This window comes from Trichosurus vulpecula, chromosome 1 (assembly GCF_011100635.1).
Source record: "Trichosurus vulpecula isolate mTriVul1 chromosome 1, mTriVul1.pri, whole genome shotgun sequence".
In the NCBI taxonomy this organism is placed as follows: Eukaryota; Metazoa; Chordata; class Mammalia; order Diprotodontia; family Phalangeridae; genus Trichosurus; species Trichosurus vulpecula.
The window spans coordinates 3744565-3766075 of record NC_050573.1 but is presented as its reverse complement, the minus strand read 5'-3'; the positions used below and the strand labels follow the sequence as shown (position 1 = coordinate 3766075).

The 21511-nt window shown below is 41.7% G+C and overlaps 1 protein-coding gene across 1 annotated transcript; it reads left to right on the top strand.

Moving 5' to 3' along the window:
* Nucleotides 1–2051: 2051 nt before the first annotated feature.
* Nucleotides 2052–12335, top strand: LOC118834329 (zinc finger protein 184-like). Its single transcript, XM_036741778.1, has 8 exons — nt 2052–2096; nt 3855–3981; nt 4662–4760; nt 8829–9010; nt 9158–9219; nt 10785–11378; nt 11547–11690; nt 12227–12335. The coding sequence occupies exons 1-8, from the start codon at nt 2076–2078 to the stop codon at nt 12333–12335; spliced, it is 1338 nt and encodes a 445-aa protein (XP_036597673.1). The 5' UTR covers nt 2052–2075.
* The last annotated feature ends 9176 nt before the right edge of the window (nt 12336–21511 follow it).

Genomic DNA, 21511 nt, shown 5'->3' with positions numbered 1-21511 from the left:
ACCCGCCCCGGGTCACCCATCCAGGCAAAGCCCACCTGTCACCCCGCCTTTTACCCGAGGGCTTTCCCCCACACCCTGTGAAGTTATTGTGTAGGTGGTTCTCTGAAGGGCCACGTGCGCTGTGATGTCATCGCCCGCTATTGCCCGCAGTTGTGTGTCCTCTGTCGTGAGTAACGCGCTGTGTTGTAGCCGTGTGATCACGCGTCATCTAAGTGCGTATTTGTATGTTACCTGTTATTGTCATACATGTGTTCCCATTGTGAATACCGCCGCGCGTCCTGACTGTGTAAGTGCACACCATGCCTCCGCCTCTGGCAGCGCCCTTGGTTCCTTCGGCCCTCGCACCCACCCCAGCCTGCTGAATGCAGGGTCCGGGAGGCCGGGCGCCGAGTGCTGCCCCCGCGGCTGCTCCCAGCGGATCCGGCCTCCCGCCTGCATCCCAGCCCCTCAGCGCCGTCTCTCATTTCTGTGATGCCGCTAGAAGAGCAGGTGCAGCGTGGAGGAGGCCCCGACGGGCCTTCCAGGAAAGGCGGCGCCCCAGCTGCCCTCCAGCTTCAGCCTGGGGTTGCACGGCGGTGCCCTTTTGTCCGGTTTTCCTGAGCTTGCTTCTTTCCTGGGGCTTCTCTTAGCCCTCGTGCTCCGAAGGAAGTGGTGAGGAGAGTGCTCATAAAGCCTCCAGGCCGTTGAGGAGAGCTCCCTCTTTCTTGTTCTGTTTTGTTTTTGAGGAGCTGGTGCAGGCCAAGGAGCATTGAAACACTCTGAAGCCTGAACCGCAGGAGATGTCTGCCCCCCCGGGCCCTGCCACTGTTGTGTCCTCCCAGAAACTCAGGGCAGCAAGCATTTATGAAGTGCCTACTGTGTGCTGGGCACATAATGTCGGTGGCTGCCTCAGGGATACAAAGAGAGGTAAAAACAGCCCCTGCCCTCCAGGAGCTCACGGTCCAATGGGGGAGTCAACATGGACACAGTTATGGGCAAACAGGTCAGAGACAGGGCAAATGGGAGATCACCTCAGGGCCAAGGTCCCAGCAATAAGGTGCAGGTGAGTGATGGCCCCTGCCTCAGCACACACTGTATGTGCTGTTTCAGGATGTGGTGTGGACCTGACCCTGGAGGAGTAAGGATGGCTGGACCCTTCCCAGAAGGAAGTGATGTTGAAGAACTACAGAAACCTGATCTCCTTGGGTATGGACAGTGTCCCTTGAGATTCAGGCTGCCCATTGAATCATCTTTCCTTACCCCTCTTTGTAGCCTCTCCCCATCTCTCCTGGAAGAACACGTCTGTCCTCTGTCGCCACCCGCCCCGCCCTCCCCCCCCCCCCAGAGAGATGCTGTCACTTCTCTTGCAGAATCCTGAGGTCATGAGCTTGACGCTGAGGGCTAGAAGCATACAGCACCAGGCTTTTGATCTCTGTTCTTCCCAGATTCAATTCAAAAAGCACTTATTAAGCATCTACTGTGCGCCAGGCACTGTGCTAAGTGCTGGGAGTTACAAAGATAGTCCCTGTCCTCAAGAAGCTTACAATCTAATGGGAAAAGACACATAAGAGGAAGCTAGAAGGGGGGCAGGGCAGTGCTGAAGGACAGCAGGCATGCCCACACAGGGGCATCTTGTTCCATGGGGTTGAGACCAAGCAGAGTTGTAGGTAAAAATCAGAATGAAGGACAAAACCTGCTTCTGCCTTCTAAAGGGAAGCTTTGGGAGGAACTGAGTGCTGCAGCCTCAAGCCTTCCTACCTCAAGGCACAGGAGGCCAAGGGAGGTGGGGAGCTGCTGAGCATATCCAAGATTGGGTTATTTGAGGAGGGGCATCTCGTTCTGTGGATTTGGGACCAAGCAGGTCTTGGCTACCCTCTGTACCCAGCACTGTAATCTAGCACGTAATGAATATTTGTTTAATGGGATTAAATTCTAGGAATATCCTTTGACCCCCCTCTTTCCTGGGGATGCCCAGCCCATGGGCCTGAGGACTCTAGAGAGGACCAGTGCCCCCCCCCCCCCACCATATGGTGCACTTTGCTTCCCCAATTCTGCCTTCTGATTGACCAAGAAGAGGCAGCTCTGAAGAGGAGACCATGGCTCCCGGGGCCTCCCAGGTAAGGGGTTGTTTGTTCTTTTGTGAAATGTTATCTCTCCATTTCCTATTCATTACTGTCATTTTCTTTAATGTCATTTTTGGTCTTGACTTTTGACTCTTTACACTGGGTATCCTGTAGGCTTCTCAAACTGAGCCAGTTTACAGCCAAATGTTTTCTTTCCCCTGCAGACCTCTTACAGTCTTTTCGTATTTCTTTCCTGCTTCCAAACTTTCCTATTTTCTCTAAGGGCCGCACCATTTTTCCATTTTCCAAGGTTGGTAACTTCAGAGTCATCCTCAGGCCTTGCCTCCCACATACCGCACGTCCAGTTAGTTTCCAAATCATGTCCTTTCCATGTCAGCAACATCGCTTCCATCTGCTCTTTCCCTGCCGGCTTTTCTACTCCCCCATCACCTCACCTCAGTGGTCTTCTCTTGGTCCGTCTGCCTCGGAAGACTTGCCCCACTCCATATAGCTGCACGGTGGTTTTTTTAAAGTGTGGGCTGACCGCCTCCCTCCCCTCATTATTCTCCAGTGGCTCCCGTGTCAGTTTTTCTGTTTGACATTTAAAGCCCTTCACAACCCGACCTCTGACAGCTTTTCTTGCCTTTTCACGCATCATTTCCCTTCACATACTATATCACCCAAGAAACTATCCTTAGTTTCTCCCATATTCCTGCCTTTGCATCAGCTACGTCTACCCTGTGTCTGGAATGTGCGCTCTCCTCGCCCGCTGCCTTAAAGGCTCATTACAAGCATTGCCTACCAGAAGCATTTCCTTATCTCTAGTTGTTAAGTACCTTTCCAGCCCCTTGTCACTTAGTATCTCTGATGAATCTGCTTTGTGTAGATCTGTGCAGCACATGCTCTAAAGTCACTCTGCCAGCTTCCACTTGTACAGAACATGGTTATTAGGTCCTTTATGTAGGGTCGAGGTACTGTCTTTTCCTATTGCAGTAGCTCACGAGCCCCCACTGGGGGCATTTAGTCAACTATAGTGGACTGGCTTTTAGAAAGGGGTATTTACTAACACAAGAATGAGAACACTTTGTATAAAACATTCTCCCCTCCCCTCCAATACACACACATCTGCGATGTACTTTCCTACCAGTTTTTCTAGAGTCCAGAGGGAAGTGGCCCCATGCTTGCAAAGCACATGCAGCACACAGATAGTTTGTAGCCGCTGGCTGCTGGAAGTCCTTTTCTCCCCTTCCCTACCCCTGGTGCCAGTTAAAAAATACCCTGCCATCTCCACAGCGTTGCATTTGCCCTTTAAAGTTACAGTGATGAGTGACGTGAGCAGAACCAGGAGAGCAATTTCTGTAATCCCGATAACAGTGTAATGACAATCAGCTTTTGAAGACTTAAGAGCTATGATGAAGGCAATGACCAGTTGTGATTTAAAAGGAGCAATGATAAAAAACACAACCCACCTCCTGACAGAAATTATGTTCTCAAGATGCAGAATTAGGCATGCATTTTTGGATATGACCAATGTGGGGATTTGTTTTTCTTGACTGTGCATATCTATTACCGGAGTTTTGTTCTTTTCTTTTTAGTTGGGGGGGCAGGGCAGGAGGGAGAGAAAAAAATTTTACTTGAAAAAATAAAAAAGATACAGTCACAATAACTCAGACCTCTCTGGGAGAGTCTAGTGAAAACACTGAGGCTCTGAACATTCTTGAGAAAAACTTAGTACAACTGCCAACATAATTTCTCTTCCCACATCTATATAAGGGATGTGTCCTGGCTAACTGAGTATATTTGATATTTCAGGAGTCAGTGACATTCAGAGATGTGACTGTGAACTTTACCCTCGAGGAGTGGAGGGAGCTGTGCCCTTCTCAGAAGGAGCTGTACAAGGAGGTGATGCTGGAGAACTACAGGAACCTTCTCTGTCTGGGTGAGGACCACAGGCTGCTCCTGGGAAACTCAGAATTTGCCCCCTGGAGGGTCTTTGCTTCTTCTCTTAGTAACTATTGTAGGGTGTCTCTAGTAATTCCTGATCCTTTTGAGGACAAGAGAGATAGGATGGAAGTGTGACCTATTCACAGGTTAAAGGTCATAAGATCCTAGATCTTGACCTTAGAGCCTCCCTAGTCTTATGCCCTCATTTTACAAATGAAGAAACTGAGACTTGTCCACATTCACCCGGGTAGCAACCATCAGCAGTAGGTCCTCTGGAGCCAGTGTTTCTTCCCTGGTACCTTGCTGCTTCCAGGGATGTTTGGAGTAGGTGTTTACTTTGTATACCTGGAACCTGGCAGCTTGATGTTGTTGTCCCTTGGGTGCAAACTGACCTTCCACCCCATTCCCTCAGACCTAAGATTGCCCTCTGACATCCCTCTACAGAGGCCTGAAGACAAGAAAGGTCATATGAACTCATTTTCTCTTCAAGCCTAAATCCATTCTGTGACCTATTTCCTTGTACTTCCTAGTATCAGAAACAGTATTCTCCAGAGGTCCATTTGCCACCCTTTGGGTGTCCCTATTGTGCTTTCTTAACCCCAAAGAGAAACGGCCTAGGATTGAATCTTAAGGTTGTCAGCTAGCCCAAAACACTTTCCCATTTGTAACGGACAGGACTTGTAGCTTCCAAACCACATGTGATCTGCCAGCTGGAACACAGGGAAGTACCATCGATGCGAAGAAGAGATGTCGCCCAAAGAAGCAGCTGTGCAGGTGAGGCAGCTTGGGCCTTGCAGGCAGTAGCTCATTAAGCCATTCAGGTGACCTATTGATGAGGGAATGCCACAACTCTGCATTTTCATGACACTTTTTTCTCTTGGTTCTCTCCCTGTTTGACCACTCCCCTTCATTCTCCTTCAGTAGCTCACTGACTTAGGGGTATCACCGCAAGTTCTGTCCTGCACCCTTTTCTGTCAGATGCTGCAGAAAGGTCCAGAAGATGGATAAAGAGTCATTAGAGTGGACATTTCAGAAATGGACGATGACTTTGCAGCGGGTAGTTTCAGCTGAATGATGAAATTGAAAGCTTCATTACATATGGTTTAGAAGAGTGAAAGGAAAAGAAGTGGGAGAAATAGATGTACCAACTATTTTTAGAAGTTTGGCTGGGAAGAGGAAAAGATCAACGGCTTGATGGGATATCAGGGTCCGGTGAGAGTTTTAGAGGCATAGGGATTCTTCGCTGTGTTAGCTTGCTGTAGTCCCTAAAGAATAGTGGTGTGACTTCTAGGGCTGTATCCCAAAGAGATCATAAATATGGGGAAAGGATCCCCATGTACAAAAATACTTAGAGCAGCTCTTTTTGTGGTGGCCAAGAATTGGAAATTGATGGAAGGCCCATCAATTGAGGAATGGCTGAACAGGTTATGGTATATGAATGTAATGGAATACTATTATGCTATAAGAAATGATGAGCAGGAGGATGTCAGGAAAGCCTGGAAAGACATATATTAACTGATGCTGAGTGAAGTGAGCAGAACATTGTACACAGTAACAGCTACATTGTGCAGTGACTAACTTTGATAGACTTAGCTCTTCTCAGCAATGCAAGGATCTAAGACAACTCCAAAAGACTCATGATGGAAAATGTTATCCACATCCAGTCTGAATGTAGATGGTAGCAGACTGTTCACTCTTTTTTTTTGTTGTTGCTTTGTTTTGTTTCTTCTTTCTCGTGGTTCCTCCCATCGGTTCTAATTCTTCTTTACAACATGACAAATGTGAAAATAAAAAACCAAAAAGAATAGTGGTATGACTGAGTGGGCAACCTCAGAATGACCTGGGGCTGGCAGTAACAAAAATATTACATTAGCTGAACTGGGGGAAAAGACGAGAACACAGATCTTCTTGGCCCCAATTCCATGCTTCTTGGGGATGAAACAAAGAAAAAAGAAATAGAGGCAAATAGGACTGTGAATATTGCTTTCTGCAATTCAGGATCACACTCACTCTTTTGGCAGGCACATAGCATCATTAATTCATATCAGACTTGATATCCACTGAAACCCCCAGATCTTTTTCAGAACAACTACTGCCTCACCATTCTTTTCTGATCTTTTATTTGTGAGGTGTTCTTTTTAATTCTCAAGAGTAAGACTTTACATGTATCCTTACCGAATGTCATCTTCTTAGATTCAGCCCCGTGCTTCAGGCTGTCCCACTCCTTTTGGATCCTGACATCAATTCACTGTGTTGGCAACCCCTCCCAGCTTTGTGTCAGTTACAGATCTGATGAGCACATTTGATCTTTGCCTTTTTGTAAGGCATTGCTAAAAATCTTAAATAGCACTGGGCTAATCAGAGACATGTAAGGTGCTCTTGGAATCCATCTATCAAGCTGTTCACAGCTATGCTTTGAGTCGTCGTGCAGTCATTTTGGTAAAAGGAAAAGGATGTGAATCGACCATAACTCATTCTTAATGAAGCTGTTATGTTGAAACTTTGTAATCAATTGCTGCTCCTTCTCTAGACGTTTATCAGCCATCTCTTTAGTGATCCATTCTAGAATTTCCTCAAGAATTGAAGTCAAACTCAGTGGCTTGTAGTGGATGTAGACTGTTTTCTTTTTCGAAAATTGGGGCATTTGACCTCTTAATTTAATGGCACCTCTCCTGCTGAACTGAAAGAGACCTTTCAGTGGCTCAGCCATCAAATCTGCTAGAACTTTCAGGACTTGTTTCTATTTCATCTGGGCCAAATGACTTAGATTCATTAGGAAAAACTAGATACTTCTTACTTTCTCCTTGCTTACACTGGGTATCAACTCTCTAGTCCTGTTTGTTTGGTCCTTGCCTTGCCTGAGAAAACAGAAACAAAACAAGTGTTGTTATCCCACCCACTCCACACATAGCTCCTTTCTTTGATCCTCCTCTGTCTCCCAGTATAACAACAGCAACAGTCTTCTCATTGTCTATAGCTTCCTTTGCCTGCCTGAGTTCATTTTGAGGCTTAGCATACCTAATACTATTTCTGTAGGCATGGGCCTCAATTGCTTAGTCTTGCTTTTATTTTCTATACATTCCATTTTTAGACTAATTTGATTAGGGAGATTCCTGGGTCATCCACTCTTCAGACAAATCCCAGTTTTTCCTCCTCACTACAGCTATTTCCTTTTCTGTCTTCAGAATTTATTCAGTTGATCAATTAAGATGGATTTGTTAAGTGCCTGCTGTATTCTAAGTAATTTGCTAAGTACTGGAGCATTCATCCTTAAACATCTCCCATCCTTTCTGGGATCACTTCTCAGGTAGCATTTTATATCACAGGTCCTACCTATCTTTCCTATGCACTCTTTGAAAGCCAACTGAAGTGTACCTTAATGTACGCATTTCAGCCTTAGATATTTCTAAACAAAAAATAATCTAAAGTATCTGGATAGAATTTTAGAAAAGGTAGATATAGTAGACCTTTGAGGAATAGAAAGGAGTATGCATATTCTTAGCTGTGTGTGGCACTTTACAAAACTTGACCATTTATTAGGTCCTAAAACTTCACAAACAGATGCAGAAGAGCAGAAATATTAAACACATCTTATTTATAGACTACAGTGCAATAAAAATATTTAATAAAAGGCTGAAGAAAAAGTATTAAAAATCAGTAAGACACTAAGTAAACAGTCCTAAAGAACTGGTATGTCAAAGAACAAATCAGAGAAACTCTAGCAAATCTCATTAATTTGACAATGTGAAAATTCATTACAATGAGACAATATATCAAAAATTTTGTGATATAGCCAAAACAGTCCTTCTGGAATTTTATATCTTTAAACAACTTTATTAACAAAAAAAAAAGGAAAGTATAGATCGACAATTTGAGCATGAGACTAAAAAAATTAGAAAACAAAAGCATTTTAAAAATCCAAAGTAAAGACCAAAATAGAGATCCTGGAAATCAAGAAGAAATGATCAAAATGAGGTCTTTAGCTCCTTAGCAAGCCAAAGACTCTGAATAAAGGCTGATAAACACTTTATGGGTGAGAAAATTGGGCAAACAAAAGTTAAATGACTTTCCCAGGGTCACAAAGTTGGCAAGTTTCTCGGGATAGATTTAAATTCAGGTCTTCCAAACTCCAGAACCAGTGCTCTATATACTGTGCCACCTAGCTGTCTCTAATGCTGTTTCTCTTAAAAACACTAGAAAATATAGAAATAAATGGACCTTTCCTTTACATGATGAACACCATATTTAAAACTAAGAGCCAACATTATATGTAAAGAGTTAGATTATAATTTTTTTCCAGTAAGATCAGGGTAAAACAAGGATATCAACTCTCATGTTTTCTGTTTGACATAATACTAGAAATGCTGGCTATAGCAATAAGAAAAAAAACCATAAGCAAAGAAGCAAGATTAAAACTTTGTAGGTGATACAGTATACTTAAGAGAATTCCAGAGAAACAAGATTACTTTGTGCTACTAGAAAGAATAGCAACAGCATTCATCTAGAAGCACAATAGATTGAGAATTTTAAGGAAAATAGTAGCGAAAAAAGTAGAAACAAAGGGGGCCTAGTGATACTAGATCCCAAATATACAACAAAGCAGCAGTTCTCAAAACAATTTGGTATTAAACAAATTAGAGAAACAAGGAAGAGATTACCCAGTAGATCTGTGGTTAAGGGAAGAATTCATGACCAGAGGATAGAAAGGATCACTGAAGATGAAATGGATAATTTTGATGTAAAATCAAAAAGATTTTCCATAAACAAAGACATTACAGCTAAGATGAGAAAAGAAAAAATAACTGGGGAAAAAACTAGGGGCACTGATCCCTCACCCCCAAGGTTTCCATACCTTCAACCAGTTCTTCCCTGTTAGTGATAATCAGATTCAAAATGGGATTTCCTCTTCCTGGATTTTCCACCGTGTGAAGGATAAAATCATCCCCGTGGCAGATCAAGAAGGCAGTTCTTTTGTCAGAGACCGAGTGTGTGCATGCAGTACAGCAGATGTCTGGACAACCGAAGTATTCCTTCCACACACAGACACGCGCCCGCTGCTATGGCATAACTCTGTACCAGGCTTTGGATCTGTCTCCACACTCCTCATTTATTCCCTTTCTACCCAGTTGGCGTGCGGTACACAACAACGTCTCTTGTCTCTTCCCCATTAGGCCTCACCCAAGTATTCTCCGTACTTCTCTCCTCCGGGTCCTGGATTTACTCGCCTTGATAGGTGATGTTACCGTGAATTTTATCTCTTCTTTAAAAAATGCCCCAACACAGACATTCGTTTTATGCCACCAATGTTCAGTGATACCTCAGAGGTGAACTTGCCTTCTTACCTTAGGACTTCCGGTCCCTCTTGTTTGATGCCTAACCTTTGGGTGTTTGTGTTTAGACGTGTGTCGGTTAGGGAAAGTGTGCACGCTACTTTCCATCCTGTTTTTTCTTTTTATTTCTGTGGTTTTTCTATATTAAGGATGACTCCTGTCTTCACTATTACTTTATCCACCTCAGCTATGTAAAGCAGAAAGACAGGAAAAGTAAATTAGAAGAGTAACCATTGGCCAAGAGAAAACAAAAATCCTTCTGTTTGAAGAAGATATGATGGTTTACTTAGAAAATTTGAGATAATCAACCTTAAAACAGACTGAGGTTATTTACCCCAGCAACGTAGTGGGATGAAAAATGAACCCTCAAAATCATCATCATCATTTCTGCTTGACTAACAAACTGCAGAAGGTAAAGATAGAAATTGATACTCCACTTACATATATACAAAATATATGGTAGTTAATGGATCAAAATATAGAAACATAAGAATGTAGAACAGTCATTACAGAGCTGAAGGAAGAGTAAAATCATTGGAGCGATATTTAATGGTCATGGGTAGGCCGTATCAACTAAATAAAAATAAATTTTAAAGACTAAATACAACTTAATTTGGTTAGAATTAGACAAATGCATATATAGGAACAAAATATCCAAGATATAATGGGGAAATAATTTTTAAAACTAGAGATGGGAGGATCTTCGCACTACAAGATTAAAGCAGTAATGATTAAAACTATTTAGTATTGGTTAATCAGTTTTTAAAAAATAGATTAGTGGAATGGACTTAATAAGCATGGCATGGGAGTGGATATTTGTGGCAACTTTGTTGAATCATCCTCAAAATAGCAAATTGCTGAGAAAACTAAAGAGTGGTTTAGCAGGAAATGAGGTTTAGAAAATAATCTTTTTTGCTAGAAAACACTAGGTGCTCATCAAAGGAAGAAGAGGATATTTGCATTTTTTATTTCTTTCAGATTGGAAAACTGAGCCTGAAAACAAGGAGTCATCCCTAGAATTGGGCATTTCAATGGCAGAATTATCCCAGGAAAGACTCTCAACAGATGATCCCTTTGTTGCCACACTGGGAGTAGTCCAGGAATGGCGTGCCCAGTTAGAGAGTCAAAAAAGCAGTGAGAAGAAATGTGCTCAGCAAGTAAGAATCACACAAAGGAAACCTTCTAATAAGCTAAGAGACAGTGAATATAGTAAATATGTTAGAATTGGCAATGTGATTTTTGTTCCATCAGAAAGAGGAGGAAAGAGTCTTGACAAGTGTGTTACACACAGAAAGTGCTTCAGAATGTATTCAGACCTAAGGATAGGTAATGGAACATGCTCCAAAAAAAATTTTTCTAAGTATAGTGAATATGGACAATCCTTTAGGTATAATTTAGGCTTACTTAAAGATCGTAGAATATGTACTAGAGAGAAACATGCATGTAACGATTGTGGGAAAACTTTCAGGTTCAGATCAATACTCATTCAACATCAGAGAATTCATACTGGAGAGAAACCATATGAGTGTCATATATGTGGGAAGGGCTTTAGACAGAGGTCGGGACTTATTCAACATCAGACAATTCATACTGGTGTGAAACCTTATGAATGTAATATATGTGGGAAGGGCTTCAATCAGAGATCAGGACTTACTCAACATCACACAACTCATACTGGAGAAAAACCTTTTGAATGTAATATATGTGGAGAGATCTTCCGACTGAGAACACAACTTACTCAACATCAGACAATTCATAATGGAGAAAATCCTTATGAATGTAACGTATGTGGGAAGGGCTTCAGTCAGAGGTCAGGACTTGCTCAACATCAGATAATTCATACTGGAGAAAATCCTTATGAATGTAACGTATGTGGGAAGGGCTTCAGTCAGAGGTCAGGACTTGCTCAACATCAGATAATTCATACTGGAGAAAATCCTTATGAATGTAACGTATGTGGGAAAGGCTTCAGTCAGAGGTCAGGACTTGCTCAGCATCAAAAAGTTCATACTGGAGAAAATCCTTATGAATGTAACGTATGTGGGAAAGGCTTCAGTCAGAGGTCAGGACTTACTCAACATCAGATAAGTCGTACTGGAGAAAGATATTATAAATGTGACACATGTAGAAATTCCTTACACTGTAGGAAGGAACTTATCCTACATCAGACAATTCATAGTGGAGAGAAACATTACAAATGTGATGAATGTGGGAAGGCCTTCCGCTGGAGGAGAGGGCTTACTCTACATCAGAGAACCCATGGTAGTGAGAAACCTTATGAATGTAATGAATGTGGGAAGGCCTTCCGTTGGAGGAGAGGACTTACTGTTCATCAGAGAATTCATGTTGGTGAAAAACCTTATAAATGTAATGAGTGTGGAAAAGCCTTCAGTCAAAGATCAAGACTTACTCAATATCAGATAATTCATACAGGAGAGAAACCTTATGAATGTAATGAATGTGGGAAGGCCTTTCGACAGAGAACTGCTCTTACTGAACATCAAACAATTCATACTGGTGAAAAACCATATGAATGTCATGAGTGTGGAAAAGCTTTCCGTCAGAAGACTGGACTGAATCAACATCAAACAACTCATACTGGTGAAAAACCTTATGAATGTGATGATTGTGGGAAGGCCTTTCGCCAGAGAACACAGCTTACTCAACATCAGAGAATTCATACTGGTGAGAAACCTTTTGAATGTAATGAATGTGCCAAAGCCTTTGGTCATAGCCGAGAACTTAAAAGGCATCAGAGAGACCTTATGAGTGTAATGAATGCGGGAATGCCTTCCGCTTGAGCACACACCTTACTCGACATAAAAGAATCCATACTGGAGAGAGACCTTATGAATGTAATGAATGTGGAAATGCCTTCCGCTTGAGCACACACCTTACTCGACATAAAAGAATTCATGCTGGAGAGACACCTTATGAATGTAATGAGTGTGGAAATGCCTTTCGGCTGAAAATACAGCTTACTCACCATCAGAGAATTCATACTGAAAAGAAACTGTGAATTTACTAATGATTGTGGGAAGGCTTTCCTCCACCACAAACTTTACACAGCATCATTTTAGGCTGGGATATGTGATGTAGGTGGAAAGCCCTTTAGCCAGCTGTTTCCTATATTTCATGCTGCAATGAAGCCTTATGAAAATAATGAAAATAAATAAGAATGATTTCAGCCAGCATTACAATCCTTTGTTGAGAGAGAATTGAAACCAAAAGAAAACCCTGTAGACGAAGCAAATCCATGCCTCCTTTCCCATGTTGGCTATTTTAAATTTTTTTCCTCCTAAAGCTCACAGCCATCTCCCTCCCAGAAACCTCATACTTAATTGCACCTGACCTTGATTCTTAATTTGCCGGGGAGATTTGGGATAATTTTATAGGTGCTCTCTACTTGACCTCCACTCCTCAGAAGTAACCTCAAGAACTTAACTTCCAGGTAGAACTTCTTTGACTAGAATTTTGGGGACAACTGGTTTTGTAGAAATCAAATTTAAATCAGCATTGCACCATATACCACACTAGTTTCAAATGATTTGAATCCTGTATATAAAAGATTTTCTTTTAAAATAAATGAGAAGAACCTGTTAGGTTGTGTCTTAGACAACTTTGGATGGACGGGAAGAATATTAACCAAACAAGGAATAGATAGGTGATCATTAAAAACAAAATAATTTTATTACACAAAATTTTAAAACTTGTCAGTGAAAAAAAAATCTGAAGCTAGAATAAGTAAAATCATGAGAAAATACCTGTATCAATTATCATTGATAAAAGTGATCTCGAAGAGATACTGGGAATTAACACATTTGTAAGGCCCAAACCCACTGCCTAACAGACATGTTTTCAGAGCTTTCTGTTTGAAGGAACAACGCGTTTCATGATATGTGCAGTTTACTTTTAGAGCTTCAGCACTTTTTCCTCCTTTTTATGCTGCACACAGAAGCTTTCTGCATACCATATTAAGACTTTTCCTAAGGGGAACTGGACAACGGCAAATAGGAGTCAGAGAAAAACAATGGAGGGGATCTTCCCAAGACTTTACCAAATCATTGTTATTGGCCCAGAGTCTGGCTGGCTGGGACATAGGTTACATACAGATAAGGAAACTGAGGACTCTAGTGGTTGTGACTTGCCCTTTTTGACACTAGTACTAACAAGAATATGAGGTCTTCCTGACTCTTGGTCTGGCACTTGATCAGTTAATGTTTCATTGTTTCCTTAGGCCATCAGAGACAAATACATCCTAACACAAACTCCCAGATCATGGGACACAAAGTGTACAGTTTACTGAGAGAAATCACATGAGACTTTGGGTCATCTGCAGAGGCTATGCTTATAAAGGCATCCAAGATAGGGACCAGGCCATCAACAAACACTCGTTAAATATCTAGTGTGTGTCAGGTATTGATAGAGGTAGGAGATGCCAGAAAAAGCATTGACCATCCTTGCCCTCAAGGAGCTTATGTTCAACTAGGGAAGAACAACATTTTCACAGACACAAATGCAAGATACAGAATAAATATGCAATGATGACGGGTGGATGTTAACAACTGGAAGATTCAAGAAAGACTTCTTGAAGGAAGGCACACTTGGGAACAGGAATGTGGGAGCCGACAGGAAACACCTGTTGGGACAGGGACCTATGTAAAATGTGGGCTGGGTTCTGCTGGACATCAGGACCTAGCTAAACCTAGGCTGCCTTTCTGAGAATGTGACCACTGCACTACATTTCCCGGAAGTTCTTTCCTACCCAGCATTCCTCCATTCATTACAGGCGGGACTCCACTTCTGTTACCGTGGAATTGGTGCAGTAAAGGATCCAGGTTTCTAAGTCTGCCTTGTTTACTTTTGGATAGCAAGAGAAGGAAAGAGCACCCCACATCAATTTCTTCCTTGTTCTATTTTATCACAGTTGAAATTATATGGTTATGTGACTTTCCATTTATTGTGGTGTGTGGTGTCAGATACTGATCTAAAGTGGATTAGAAGGTCATAACGATTCAACGTCAGTATGGCAAGAGAACTCCAGCGGAATGCCTCAGAGTTCTGTGCTTGGCCATGGGCCATTTGACATTTTTATCACTTTCATAAAATCATAGATGGCTTCCTCATAAAATATGCAGATGACACAAAGAGGAGAGAAATAAACCAAATGGAGAGCAGAATCAGGGTCTCAAAGGATCTTGACAAGGCAACAGGACTGGGTTGAGTATAACAAGATAAAATTCGATAGAGAGAAGTGAAAACTCACATGTCTGCATATGAAAAAGTCAACTTCACAAGTGTAACATAGGGAACCAGTTCTGAAGAAGATCTGGGGGTTTTAGTGAACTGCAAGCGCCAAATGAATCTGCACGATGATATGACGATCAAAAGCTAATGCCATCTTAAGCTGCATTTCGAGGAATGGAACTTCCAGAAGTAGGGAAATGATATTCCTGCAGTTTGTTCGTTGTTGCCCTTTGTACTTGAAGAAGACCAAAATGACATCATGATGCAGGGGTCAGTGTACAGTACGTCTAACTGGCAGAAACTCCACTTTTGCCTGTTTTCGATCTACTCTGAATATACCATTTCCATTTAATTATGCTCGCCTCTTGCACATCTCCATTTCTGTGAGATGCTGGGGTACTCATTTCCCAAGTCATAACTGGGATTCCAGGCCTCAATATCACTTCATGACCCAGAGTCAGTTGTTCAGTCTCCACCAAAGCCCAATATGTAGCTAACAACTGTTTTTCAAAAGGTATATATTGTAATCCAGATGAAGGTAGTTTCCTTGACCAGAATCCTAAGGGTGGATTTCTGCTTTGTTGTTTCTGCCATAAACTCCAATTCACATAGTCATCTTGTACAGTCACTTGTAATTCCACTGGTCCACTTTGCATAGGCCATAAATCCAGAGCCAATTGTATAGCAGCTTTAGCCTCTTCAATAGCTTTACTCTGTTCAAGTCCCCAATCAAATTCGTATTTTTTCCTGGTAACTTTATATAAGGACTTAAAAATTTGTCCAAGATGTGGGATGTGGTGCCTCCAATATCCAAATAGTCCTATGAACTTTTGTGCTTCTTTCTTACTGGTGGGGACAAGAAAATCTTGGATCTTTTGTTAAGCTTGTGGGAGAATTTCTTGCAGTCCTTTATTCCATTGTATGCCCCAAAACTTTACAATTTGAGCTGGTCCTTGAGTTTTTGAGGGTTAATTTCCCATCCTTTGCTTTTCACATGCTCAATTAAAAGTATCAAACTCTTCTCCACTTCTTTTACGTTTTCTCCCTGTATCAAAATATCATCTGTGTAGTGGGTAAGCTGTACACCAGGTAACTTCAATTCATCCAAATGTTCAGCTACAATCCTGTGACAAATAATTGGGCTGTGCTGACATCCTTGTGGCAATCAGGTAAAAGTATACTGTCAGCCCTGCCACGTGAAAGCAGACAGGTCCCATTGTTTGGAGTCTATTGGGATCATAAAGAAAGCACTGGCCAAATCAATAACTGCATACCAAGTCCCATCATATTTCTGGATCCTTTCTATTAAGGTAATAGTGTCTGGAACAGCAGCATACAAGGGAGGAGTCACTTTTTTCAGTTGTCTATGGGCCACTGTCATTCTCCATGCTCCATCTGACTTTCATACTGACCATACAGGATAATTCCATTGATTGGCTGCAGGGACTAACACTCCTGCTTCAATATATTCCTTTATAGTATTGGCAATTTCATCCTGCCCACCTGGCACACGATACTGCTTCAAAGTAATTACTTTAGAAGGTTCAGGTAAAGGGACTGGGTCCATCTTTACTTTTCCCACCAAAACTGTATTAATTCCTGTCTTCCTTACTGCAAATTGATATCTCTCCTCAGGTAAATTTAGAGTCATGCCTTTCAGTATATCTAGTCCAATGATGTATTCAGGAATGGATACAATGACCATGGTATATTCTTCTTAGGCAACTGTCCAATTTTCATCATCAATTTGAATTGTTTGGCTGATATTTCAGCCCCTCCTAGTCCTGTGATGGTAATAGGAGTTCCACGCCTAAATTTATCAGGGTTTCCATAAATCAAGCTGGCCTCTGCCCCAGTATCTATCAATGCTGTAGTTGTAGTATTTGATCCATTCTTCCAATATATAGTCAGACTAATATGGGGTCTGTAATCCCATCTGTGAGTTTCATTAATCTGAGCTGGGGATTGGCCTATTCTCTAGTTTCCTTGAAGGTGTGACTCACTTGGATACAAGGGTTCAAGATCTGTAGGATTTGTAGGGGCAGTTCTTGCTTCTCTATTCTGTTTGCTATTAAGCCCCTTATCTTGGTACATTTTGTATAGCTTATCAGTTGGAATGCCATGTATTCTTCTAAAATCTACACTTGCTTTCATTAGAGCAGCAAACATTTCTCTCCTTGTTATTCTATTCGTTGGATGTTGAATCCATTGGCTACATACCCTTCTTTCCCAAGGAAATTTATTAATTCCCCAGTCTCCTAAGTCACTTAACTGTGAAATCTTAACCAGCACCTCTGAAAGAGGGTTCCCTACTTCTGCAATCAGCAAGGTCAGAATTACATGTTTATAAGTGGGGGGTGCCATCTTAACTATCAAATTCCTATGAGAGACTCCTAAGGGAGTTTCATAATAAACTTAAGCATTCCCCAACGCAATAGTAGTCTTCATTACCTCCTCCTTTAACTTTCTCATACAATCCCTAATTGAATACCAGGGTCTATCTGCAGAAGGCTACGTAGTATCAGCAGGATATTCCTCTTTACAGCCTGTCACAGCCAAAGCCAACAAATTGGTTGCTTGATTAGTTCTTTGCAAATGATAATCCCTAAAAGCTTGCTGCACAAAAGAATTCTAATACTTATGAATTTCATACAATCCACAGAGTCTATAGACACTCCTTCAGCCCCTTCATCACTAATTCTTACCATCCAAGATATTAACAATTCTCCCATTCTCTGGGTGAACCTACTCAAGATATCTGTAGTTTCCTGCTGTGTAAAGTCTTCCAAAACCAGCCTAAACTGAGTAGTATCATCTTGTGTTTCCTGCCTCCTCCACTCTATGGGGCGCACTTCTCTTTGAGAAGTCTGGTGTGATACTGTCTCACTCTCTCTGAGAAAGAGCAACAAAGTATCACTTGGTGCTGGAGGTTCTGACATTGTATCCTCCTGTCTAGATTCTCTGCCTGTTACCATGGTAACCAGGCTGACTGCTAGGCTCAACCTCGGCTGAACTGATGTGACTCTTGACCTCCTTGGTTCCCTCTGCCTTCTAGCTGAATTTACAACAAGGCTGTTAGCTTCCTGCTAGTCTACCACTTGAGTTTCTCCATCTTGCTGTGATATAGAAGTATTCTCAGATGTTTCAGCAACCATCTGAGCCTGAGCTCTCTCTCCTAATAGTCTGTCTCTGTGTTCACATACAATATGATAGGTTGTGAGTAAAATCCAGCCTCGTCTAGAGATCACTCTTGGGATCCCCATTCCTGGCTCAACAGTAACTTCCCTGAGACACAGCTCCAAATCTCTAGGTCTTCCACCCTGTAGCTTCTGCTTCCAGTCCTCACAGAGACCAGTGCCCTTAGACCATTCCTTTGCTAGGGAGCAGTAAGTTACATCCTCCCATCCTGGGACAACCATTTCTTCCTCAAAAGCCCTTCTACCTCTAACTAGAGATCATATACCTTGCGATCCCATCCTCCTAGTTGCCAAATAAAATAGTAAGACAATAATAACAATGTAGATGATAATTGTCAAAATGCCTTTGTAGTTCTGCATTGCAAAGTATACAAGACTCTCTACATAGAAGGTAGAAGAAGTAAACCATTTATTCAGACACCAGAGAACCATATCCCACAAGCCATTTATCCAGTTTACCACAGCAGTAAAATATTCCACACACAATATAACAACCTGGAGACTCGCCATCCCAAAGCCTCTCTGACCCGCTGCTGGGGTCTTCCCCAAAAACAAACTCACAGTACAGCTAAGTCAGCCTGTTCAGTTCTAACAACCACGAGGGCAGCCATTAGTAGCCATAACATCTCTCTCTGCATTTCCTGTGACATAACTTCCTTTTCCTGTTAGAAAGCTCCTCCCACCACTTAGGCTTCCTGTAACATAAGCAAGTCACATGGCCTATTAATGGATGGGAAAGATCTTCAAATCTAATTGCTACTACAACTGGACATTTTTCCTCTGTAGGATTATACTCAGTTTTGCTGGTAGGTTATTCTTGGTTGTAAGCCTAGCTCTGAGACTTAGAAATTCTGATCAGTATAATGACCAAGCACAATTCCAGAGGATTCATGATGAACCAGGTGCTCCACCTCTTGACAGAAAGGTGATGTATTCAAAGTGCAGACTTTAGCATATTTTGGGGGGGCATGGTCTATGGAGGGAATGTGTTTTGTTTGACTATACACATTTGTAAGAGAGTTGGGTTTTTTGTTTGTTTGTTTTCTCTATGGAGGGGTGAGTGGTGGAAAGGTGGGAAAGAAAGCAGATCTTCATAAAGATAAAATGAGATTTAAAAAAGCAAATGAACACATACATCATGGCAATAAAAGAGTGTAACACTTTCATAGCATCTTCTTAAGGGTAGCTGAGAATAGCAGAGAAGCAGTTTTGCCCAGCAGGAGACCTGTGAAGGCCAGAAAGAGGGCAGATAGAGAAGTAATTTTGGGCAGCAGGTGATACTTGGCTTAGAATTGAAAGAATGCTCCTTTTTTTGGGGGGGGGGAGGCAGGGCAATTGGAGTTAAGTGACTTGCCCAAGGTCACACAGCTAGTGTGTCAAGTGTCTGTGGCTGGATTTGAACTCAGGTCCTCCTGACTCCAGGACTGGTGCTCTATCTAGCTGCCCCAGGAAGAATGTTTTTTAAAGGCACCAAGGACATCAAGATCTGCCATTCAAAGTTGTCAGTTACCCCAGTTCTCTACTCATGTGTCTCTGTGGTAAGTTTCTGTGTGTTTACTCTTTCTCATAGACACTCTACGTATCAATGGCAGAGTTTAACCTACATTTATGAATGCATTGTTATATTTTGATTCTATTGAGTGTTATGGTTATTATTGCTTTTGCCTTTTAGCAAATGTTTCAAATTTAAGAATTTTTTAAAAAATATTGTTCCCAGGAAGTAAAGTCAAGCTTTCTGGCCTATAGTTTGTAGATTTCATTCTCCCCCTCCCCTCCTGAATCAAGACAACATTTACCCTTTTCCAGTCTTCCCCCTGACAAACTAGTCCTGGAACAGGAGTTAGAATATTCCTTGCTCCCCACCATCACTCCTAGGATCTCCCTTTATTTACCTCCTTCACTTAGAAACTTTCCTCCAATCTAAATTTGCACCCAATCCAAGTTATAGTGGCTTTAGTTCTCTGACCCGCAGATCATTCTCCCTTCTTGTTCAAGGAGTTCAATACCTCAATAGCTTTATAGATTACTTTCCTTCCCAATCCATGTCATACTTGCTGTTTTCAGGCCTGTCTAACTCTCCATGACCTTACTGGGGTTTTGTTGGCAAAGATACTGAAATGGTTTGTCATTTCCTTCTCTGAGTCATCTTACAGATGAGGAAACTGAGGCAAACAGGGTTAAGTGGCTTGCTCAGGGTCACACAGCTCGTGTCTGAGGCCATATTTGAACCTGATTCTAGGTCAGGCACTCTATCCACTGAGCCACTTAGCTGCCTTGATACTAGGAGACTAATAATCACATAGATGCACCCTCAAACTCCCTAACCTCATGTTCCTTGTTGTCCTTAAATCTCATGGCCTACTCCTTCAGTCCACATCATCCACCTATAGGATGGCTACTCACTGGATCTCCAAAAAAAAAAAAGCTGCTTATTCTTGCTAGTTTCACTTCCTCTTGTTACTCCAACCTTTTTCAAACAAGTAACCAACTTCATCATTCCACTGAATCTGCTCTCCAAAGTGACCAACAATTTCTTAATGGACAAATCTAATATTCTTTCCTCAGTCATCATTCTTTTCAACCTGTTTGCTGCACGTGACACCACTGCTAACTTTTTCCTCCTGGACATTCTCTGGACTTTCTTGACATTGCTCTCTCTGGGTTATCCTTCTATGTGTCTAGAGGCCTTCTCCTCTTCTTCCTCTATGGGCTCTCTCTTAATAAATTCGTCAGCTTCCATATACTTTACCATGATCTTTATGCATATGATTCATATATATATGTAATATATACATACCTACACATTTATGTACATGTATGTGTGTGTGTATGTGTATAATTTCTAGCATAAGCACCAATTGTATATGAGACATTTCAAACTGCATATTCTGCAGACCTCTTAAATATCTCAGAGGCTTCATTGAGTGTACAATCACCTGTCAACAAAAAGGTCACATGCCAACTCTCCCTCCACTTTAATCTTGGCTTGTAGCCTTTTCAAGTTAAATAATTTACCATCAGTATGGTAGCTGACTTTGATGCCATTCGTAAAGCTTAAAGAAATTACTTCAGGCTATTCACTTGAAGGTCAAATGCTGAAGCTTAAATGTTTTGAGGATGTAATGAAAAGACAGGGTTCATTGGAAAAGAGTGACGTTCAGAAAGGTTGAAGACAAAAGGAAAAGGGGATGGCAAAGAATGAGATGGATAGGTAGTATCATGGAACAATGAACTTGGAAAGACTTCAAGAGATAGTGGAGAATAGAAGGGTCTGGAGTGTTCACAGAGTTAGACATGATGAAATAACAACTTCCCTAATTAAAACAGAAGCTCCTTGAAAGCAGTTTTTGCTTGGGTTTGTATTCCCAGCACTGTAGCACAGTATCTGGCACAACACATATGTGTTTAATGCTTGTTGTCTATGATAGCTTCTCTTCTCAAATGTAGTCATCTTTATCTTCTTAAAATGAATCTCATAGGGCACAGTCTTGAAGGTCCTTAATCATGTTGGTTACATTCTTCTATAAACAATCTCTAGTTTATCGATAATCAATAGGTCAAGAATTCTCTTCAGCTTTAGTTGCAAATATGTGTCCATCCACTTTCTACCACGCTAAAAAAAAATATGACCTTTTGTAATCAAGCTGGGTATCAGAACTCACTGTGATGGAAAGTGAACAGGCTGGTCTAACTCTATTTTTCCCAAATTGCTTTCAAGTTTTCTGATCAGTTCTTGTGAAATAGGGAGTCG